The 9005-nt window shown below is 50.7% G+C and overlaps 2 protein-coding genes across 2 annotated transcripts; both read left to right on the top strand.

Annotated features, from left to right (window-relative positions):
• Positions 1-2092: 2092 nt before the first annotated feature.
• LOC125287198 (DNA-directed RNA polymerase II subunit RPB1-like) lies at positions 2093-2970 on the top strand (the record flags this gene model as incomplete). The annotated part of the gene is made up of 1 exon (XM_048232760.1): positions 2093-2970. A coding segment is annotated over exon 1 (297 nt), but the record flags the coding sequence as incomplete, so codon positions are not given.
• A 625-nt stretch (positions 2971-3595) lies between these two features.
• LOC125287199 (protein phosphatase 1 regulatory subunit 27-like) lies at positions 3596-7774 on the top strand (the record flags this gene model as incomplete). Its single annotated transcript, XM_048232761.1, has 3 exons — positions 3596-3935; positions 5041-5191; positions 6042-7774. Coding segments are annotated over 3 exons (612 nt in total), but the record flags the coding sequence as incomplete, so codon positions are not given.
• Between the last annotated feature and the right edge of the window lie 1231 nt (positions 7775-9005).

Genomic DNA, 9005 nt, shown 5'->3' on the forward strand with positions numbered 1-9005 from the left:
CACACACACAATCTCACACACACACACACACTCTCACACACACACACTCTCACACACACACACACACACACACACACACACTCACACACACACTCACACACACACACACACTCACACACTCTACTGTCTGACCTAAAGGGTGTTATTCTCATATTCAGAGACCGTCTGACCTTCAGACTCCCTATGGAAAGGGAAGGGTTAAATTTAGCCACTGTGATTTATGCTGCTGTGATGCAATCCCAGACAGTGTGTGAGAGTGTGTGAGAGTGTGAGGACGGGTAGAGGGTGAGAGTGTGTGAGAGTGTAATGGGCAGGGTGGCATGAAGCGGGCACTGCCAGAGACATGCCCTCTGCTGCCTGGGGATGTTTTCCCAGGAACTGTAGATGCCACCACACACATACCCGCACACACACATATGCGCGCGCACACAAACACACACACACACACACACACACATTCCTGCATACACACACACACATGCCTGCAGAGACACACATACATACACACACGCATGCACACAGACACACACTCACACACACACACACACACACACACACACACAGACACACACACACTCACATACACTTGCATAAACACACACACACACACACACACACACACGCATACACGCGCGTGCATATAACCAAGCATGTTGATTAGATGTCTCGCTCTGATATGTTTCCTAGTTTGTTTGCTCAGTGTGTGTGAGAGCGTGTGTGTGTGTGAGTGTGTCAGAGCTTGCTGAGACAACATCTTCCAGGAACATGCCATCCATCAGAATAAACATGTTGCTCATGATGCTGTTTATCAAACGAGGAGGAATCATCGGAATAAACATGTTGCTCATGATGCTGTTGGAGGAATGAGGAGGAACACCCAATACATAATAATCTCCATAAACAAAGCAGATTAATCAATTAATTAGATTACTCAGTCAATCAGATGCACAGATCAATCAATCTATCATGTGCAAGCAAGATCAGGACAAGCTGCAACACATGATCTTAATGGCTAGCAGAGTCATTGGGTGTGATCAGACGTTGGCTGCTCAGTTCTGTAAAGATCTGATATTGAGTAAAGCTTAACGCATCCTTAGAGATCCCACAATGCATTTCAAATAAGTCACTTATGGAAGGATAAAAAACACTAGATTCAGCAAATCATTTGTCCGCTCAGCAGTCAGGCTCTTAAATGAAAGACACAGATCAAAGCAAAGGACTTGATGGGGTTTTGGCCCAACTTCTTATCTGTGGAGAATGTGTGTGTGTGTGTGAGTGTGTGTGTGTATGTGTGCATGTGTGACCATATGTGTGTGTGTGTGTGTGTGTGGCTGTATTATTCTGTGTGTGTGTATTAATGTGTGTGTGTTAATGTAATGTGTGTGTATTAATTATTATGTGTGTGTTATTATTAATGTGTGTGTATTGTGTGTGTGTGTGTGTGTGTGTGTGTGTGTAGTGTGTGTGTGTGTGTGTGTGTGTGGTGTGTGTGTGTGTGTGTGTGTGTGTGTGTGTGTGTGTGTGGTGTGTGTGTGTGTGTGTGGTGTGTGTGTGTGTTGAGTGAATCAGCTGCTAAGTCCTAAGTAGGGGATCATGCCGTATTGTTGTCCACAGTCCTCCGTAATCGCTGTCATCTTATCTCCCAAATGTCTCGTCGCACCGATGTGCAACAGCTCAGGTTATTGCCGATGTGTGTGTGTGTGTGTGTGTGTGTGTGTGTGTGTGTGCATGTGCACCGACGTGCTATACAGTAGCTCAGGTTATTGCCGATGTGGGTGTGTATGTGTGTGTGTGTGTGTGTGTGTGTGTGCGCGTGTGCACCGATGTGCAATAGCTCAGGTTATTGCCGTCCTCATTTTTATGGTCAGCAAGAGGAGGGAGGGCTGGACGGTGTGTGTGTGTGTGTGTGTGTGTGTGTGTGTGTGTGTGGTTGGTGGGGTGGGGTGGCATTCTGACAAGCATGTGACCGTGTCAGAGGGAGGGGTCGAGGGGGGAGCCACTGACTGGAGGGTTTGGGTCACTCGATACAGGAGCTGAGGTGCCCCGAAATAACTGTCCTGCGAGAGCACACACACACACACACACACACACACCGAGGGTATATAGGGACCTGGACGCATCGCGTGCGGACAGACCAGATTACAGTCAGGAGAGTCGGTGGGGGGTTCCGTTAAACTAGCGACCACAGCAGGAGAGGACGCCACTTATTAAGATAAAATTGTATTATTTCAAAAGGATCAATAAACGAAATCAACACAAAGTAACAAATGAACACGGGGACTTGGGCAGGACTGAACAGTGACCAGACACAGAGACGGTGGAGGAAAAGCAGATCTGCAGGAGACAGAGGAGGTGTTTTATCTGTGAAGGAGACGCAGAGGAGGTGTTTTATCTGTGGAAGAGGTGGCAGCTGGATTAGCTGCTACTGAGAGGAAGGACTGACGCGAGTGAACGAGTGTGTGTGAGAGAAGCAAAGAGGGGAAGAGAGAGACATCGGACCTGAGGGAGAGGAGCCGCCGTGCGTGCGCGTGGTTCTCGGAGGGATTATCCTGCTGACCCGTGCGGTCAGTCCATCGGGAGCGGCGCTGTTGCCTTGGATTTGGGCTCAGGGTCCTCCTGATCTCTAGCGCCGCGCTACGCTGAATCGAGGAGGAAGAGGAGGAAAGAGTCACGATGAAGTACAGCAGCTACAGCTTCCCCCTGGCGCAGTACTCCCCCACGCGCTACAGCAGCTACACGCCGTCGTCCACCTACACGCCCTCGGCGGTCAGCAGCTACTCGGCCGCCACGCATTACACGCCCACGTCCCACCTCACTTCCTCCCACTACACGCCCACCCACTACTCGTCCTCGTCCACAGCGTCCAAGTACCTGCCGTCCAGCTACTCGTCCTCCTACACGCCGTCCCTCTACACACCTGTGGCGCAAATTAAGCTGTCCTCCATTACCGTCCCTGTAGATCCCTCGTCCAAGCCGCCCGCGGTACCGCGTCCGCCCGGGAGGCGTCCGCCGAGACCAGGCAGACCTCCGCCCGGAGAGCTTCCTCCACCAGGGCCACTGAGGCCAGGCAGACCTCCGCCCGGAGCTCCACCAGGGCCACTGAGGCCAGGCAGACCTCCGCCCGGAGAGCTTCCTCCACCAGGGCCACTGAGGCCAGGCAGACCTCCGCCCGGAGAGCTTCCTCCACCAGGGCCACTGAGGCCAGGCAGACCTCCGCCCGGAGAGCTTCCTCCACCAGGGCCACTGAGGCCAGGCAGACCTCCGCCCGGAGAGCTTCCTCCACCAGGGCCACTGAGGCCAGGCAGACCTCCGCCCGGAGAGCTTCCTCCACCAGGGCCACTGAGGCCAGGCAGACCTCCGCCCGGAGAGCTTCCTCCACCAGGGCCACTGAGGCCAGGCAGACCTCCGCCCGGAGAGCTTCCTCCACCAGGGCCACTGAGGCCAGGCAGACCTCCGCCCGGAGAGCTTCCTCCACCAGGGCCACTGAGGCCAGGCAGACCTCCGCCCGGAGAGCTTCCTCCACCAGGGCCACTGAGGCCAGGCAGACCTCCGCCCGGAGAGCTTCCTCCACCAGGGCCACTGAGGACGGTACGATCCGCCGGGAATCGCCCGAGACCAGGCAGACCTCCGTAGGGCTTCCTCCACCAGGGCCACTGAGGCCAGGCAGACCTCCGCCCGGAGGACCTCCATCAAGAGCACTGCCGCCCCCACCAGCGTTGCCGCCGACGACAACGCCACCGCCACCACCGGGGCTGACCCCGACGCCACTGCCACTGACCCTGATGCCTCCCCACAGGTGGTCGTGAAGCCCGTGCGCAACGTCCGCTTCCCCAACGACATCATCTTCCAGGACTTTGTGCGCCATGGCGACCTGGAGCAGATTGGACGCTTCATGCGGGCTCGCAAGGTCCGGCTGGACAAGTTCTTCCTGTCCGGTGAGACACTCTCCTTTCCACTTCCTGTTTCCACATGCATTCATCACATAAAGGGAAAAGATGCTTCCACTTCCTGTTTCCACATGCATTCATCACATAAAGGGAAAAGATGCTTCCACTTCCTGTTTCCACATGCATTCATCACATAAAGGGAAAAGATGCTTCGCACCAGATTCAGCTAGTACCTCATGTACATCTGAAAAAACAGTGGCAGCTGATCAAACATATTGATTGATTAATTGGTTGGTTGGTTGGTTGGTTAATCGATTGATACATTGATTGATTGGTTGGTTAATCGATTTATACATTGATTGGTTGGTTGGTAAATCGATTGATACATTGATTGGTTGGTTGGTAAATCGATTGATACATTGATTGGTTGGTTGGTTGGTTAATCGATTGATAAATTGATTGGTTGGTTGGTTGGTTGATAAATTGATTGTTTGGTTAGTTGGTTGGTTGGTTGTTTGGTTGGTTGATTGATACATTGATTGGTTGGTTGGTTAATTGATCAATATGAGCTCTGCTGAGAAATCAGCTACAGGGGTGCACACCAAAGGCAGTAAAACTAGTGTCTTATAAACACAACAGTCAGTGTGACAACAGATGATCAAACATATTGATTATATTAGTACTTGCCTGATCAAACATATTGATTATATTAGCACTTGCCTGATCAAACATATTGATTATATTAGTACTTGCTTGACTCATATTGATTATATTAGTACTTGCCTGACTGGACGTGGCTCGACTAGATGTGGTTAGGGCTTCTGTGTAAGTGTGTCCTCCTCCTGTTTAATGAAAGTGCTGTGTGTGTATATAAAATGCTGTGTGTGTATATAAAAGGGTGTGTGTGTATATAAAAGGGTGTGTGTGTGTATAGAAGGGTGTGGGTGTGGGTGTGGGTGGAGCAGTAGTTTATGTGTTATTGCCTACTCTAACAGCCCCCTGTGTGTGTGTGTGCGCGTGTGTGCGTGCTTGTGTGCGTGCGTGTGTGTGTGTGTGTGTGCCTGTGCGCGTGTGTGCGTGCTTGTGTGCGTGCGTGTGTGTGTGTGTGTGTGTATGTGTGTGTGGGTGCGTGTGCGTGCGTGTGTGTGTGCAGGCATGGCAGCGCTCCATGAGGCTGTGCTCTCTGGGAATCTGGAGTGTGTGAAGCTCCTGGTCTTCTACGGAGCCGATGTCCACCAGAGAGACGAGGACGGATGGACACCACTACACATGGCCTGCAGCGACAGCTTCCCTGAGATCGCCAAGTGAGTCCACACACACACACACACACACACACACACACACACACACACACACACACACACACACACACACCACTCCACATGGCCTGCTGCGACAGCTTCCCTGAGATCGCCAAGTGAGTCCACACACACACACACCACTCCACTACACATGGCCTGCAGCGACAGCTTCCCTGAGATCACCAAGTGAGTCCACACACACACACACACAAACACACAACACACACACACACACACACACCACTCCACTACACATGGCCTGCAGCGACAGCTTCCCTGAGATCGCCAAGTGAGTCCACACACACACACACACACACACACACACACACACACACACACACACACACACTGTCAGTGTTGCTTTGCTACATACCAGTCAACCCCCAAACCCAACCCGCCGCTTGGAGTCAGTGTCAGTTCCCGAACCCGCCGTTGGTGTAGATGTCACTGTGTCAGCTTTAACTCTGATACTTAACCTCTGTGACCACGTCACAGGTACCTGATGACCATACCTATAAACATGTGCAAAGCCATAAACAAAATCATAAACATAAACAAAACCATAAACATCAACATAAACAAAATCATAAACATAAACTAAACCATAAACATAAACAAAACCATAAACATAAACAAAACTATAACCATAACAGGTGTTGTGTCCACGTCGCAGGTAACTAATGTCCGTAAACATCAACAGAACCATAACAGGTGTTGTGTCCACGTTGCAGGTAACTAATGTCCGTAAACATCAACAGAACCATAACAGGTGTTGTGTCCACGTTGCAGGTAACTAATGTCCGTAAACATCAACAGAACCATAACAGGTGTGTCTCTGTGTTCCACATGGCAGGTACCTGATATCCAAGGGTGCGGGTACCGAGGCCGCCAACGCTAACGGAGACAGGCCCGCTGACCTCATCGACCCCGAGTGCAAAGAGCTGGTCGAGATGTTCAAGGTCGGCTGTGTCTGAGGACCGGCCCTCCGTCTCTCTGTCCGTCCATCTCCAGCTCTCTCGGTCATTCGGCCTTTCGCCCTCTCTCTTCTCTGGGAAGGACTGGGCTGGAATATGAGAAGGATTCAACCTGAGAAGGACACATCCTGAGAAGGACACATCCTGAGAGAGAAGGAAACAGCATGAGAGAGAAGGACACATCCTGAGAGAAAAGAACACAGCCTGAGAGAGAAGGACACATCCTAAGAAGGACACAGCCTGAGAGAGAAGGAAGCAGCATGAGAAGGACACATCCTGAGAAGGACACAGCCTGAGAGAGAAGGAAACAGCATGAGAAGGACACATCCAGAGAAGGACACAGCCTGAGAGAGAAGGCCACATCCTGAGAAGGCCACATCCTAAGGGCCTACACCAGAATCTCTGATGAGGTGTCTGTCCAGTGCTGGATTGATGTTGTAAAAACAAAACAAACAAACAGACACACAGACTCCTCCCACTCCATGGCAGGACTTGTCCTTGTGTGACCCAGGTTTTATTTGTGTGTGTGTGTGTGTGTGTGTTTTTGTGTCTGTTTCTGTGTGTGTATGTTTGTGTGTCTGTATGTGTTTGTCTGTGTGTGTGTGTGTGTGTGTGTGTGTAAAATGCTTTAGTAGGAAACACACCAGTAGTTAGTTTATCACAGCTCACACACCCTCTGCTCTACCACTACCACTGTGCCCTCACACACACACACACACACACACACACACACACACACCCTCACTCCTGGGTGTTTGCAGCGTCTAGTCCCACCTCCTCTGTGTCCTACTGCCTGAAAAGTGGCACACTGCCACCTGTCTCATTTGGCCTCAGCAACAGCAGCGGCTGCAGTACACACACACACACACACACACACACACACACACTTCCTCATGAAGATGTCAAATGTCAAAGCCGCGTCTTAATCAAATTACTCATGAAATGCAGTGCTCTCCACGCTGCAATCAGAGATCAGATGGATGCCGACACACACACACACACACACACACACCAGCTCTCAGACTGCGATCAGAGATCAGAGGAAGGCCGACAGCACGAGGTGCGAACCAGGAAGCTCCTGTTGACCCCTTGTGTGGAGTGGTCGTCACCATGCCATGGGAGTGACTCGTGTGTGGCACACACACACAAACATACACACACCCACACACCTACACACACACACACACATACAGCCACAGGGAGTTGTGTGCTGCAACAAGGACGCTAATTTGCTGTGACCACCTCACAGCTCGTACAGTAGTGGAACTTTGTTTGGAAATGGATTTGGTCAGATAAGGGTCAGACCTGCACACACTCTGCCTCTGCGGGGCAGTTGGAGACCACGCCCACTCCCTCTGCTACCAAGTGGACGGTGTGTCCACGCGGCGGCCATGTTGCTTGTGACGTCACTGGTGCTGAAGCGACGGGTCACTCTGGGAAACGTCTGGGCGTCAAGTGCACAGTGCACCAGACTAGGTGCACCCTGGGTAATGTCTGCGCATTAAGTGCACAGTATACCTGAAGACCTGCTGAATGTCTCCAAAAGTCTTATTTTTCTGTTTGATTTTGTTTTATACATTTTCATAAATAAAGCTGCTTTTTATAACAATCACACAAGGCTCCTGAGTTCTTCTTATATGGTTAATAAAACTACATACTACTACTAATGCATACACCACAGAATAAACTAATGTGTTTCAATAACACAATAAAAGACATTTTCAATATTTTTACAAATAAGCAGGTTAACATGCGTTAGATCAGAGGTTCCCAAACTGAGGTCCACGAGCCATAACCAAGGCTTGCCCATACACTGAATGATAAAGTTGTGCTCTACCATAAACAATGCATCACATCTATAATGATGTGACGATCTAGAACCAGAAGCATAATTGAACCTACCATATCTAGAACCAACCTTCAATTATAAAGTATATATTTTTGGCCTTTTTATGTCTTTAATGATAGGACAGTGAAGAGTGACAGGAAGTGAGTGGGAGAGAGAGTCGGGGTGGGATCCGGAAAGGACCACGGGGCGGGAATCGATGGCTGGGGCCACCAACGCTCCCAGGGATCCCCAGGGACGGCAGTGGACATAACCATGCGTTAGATCATCCACACACACACACACACACACACCACATACGCACGCACACACACACACACACACACACACGGGCACACACACACACACACACACACATGCACGCACGCACGCACGCACACACACACACACACACGCGCACACACTCTCACACGGAAGCAGTGGCACCTGACCCCACAGCAGTCATGTCTAATCTAATAGCCATCTGCTGCCAGTGGCCTTACAATGCTGACAACAGCGCTCCCCAAAATAAGACAGTGGGCCCATTGCACAGCACAACAACAGCATCCCAGCACAGCACAACAACAGCATCCCAGCATGCTTTGCTTCTAGCCAGAACCAGAGGATCTCAATCTTTCTGGGGCTAAAGGTCACGCCAAAGGTCACACCAAAGGTCACACCAAAGGTCACACAGCCACATGCCACATGCACAGCCATAGGTATAATATGCCCACATGATGGTGCCCACAGCCACAGGTATAATATGCCCACATGATGCTGCCCACAGCCACAGGTATAATATGCCCACATGATGGTGCCCACAGCCACAGGTATAATATGCCCACATGATGGTGCCCACAGCCACAGGTATAATATGCCCACATGGTGCCCACAGCCACAGGTATAATATGCCCACATGATGGTGCCCACAGCCACAGGTATAATATGCCCACATGATGATGCCTGAGCTGCATAAAAGATCTGTAAAATATCCGGCTACTTTATAACGTCCACTTTA

This window comes from Alosa alosa, chromosome 22, assembly GCF_017589495.1.
Source record: "Alosa alosa isolate M-15738 ecotype Scorff River chromosome 22, AALO_Geno_1.1, whole genome shotgun sequence".
NCBI classification, from domain to species: Eukaryota; Metazoa; Chordata; class Actinopteri; order Clupeiformes; family Clupeidae; genus Alosa; species Alosa alosa.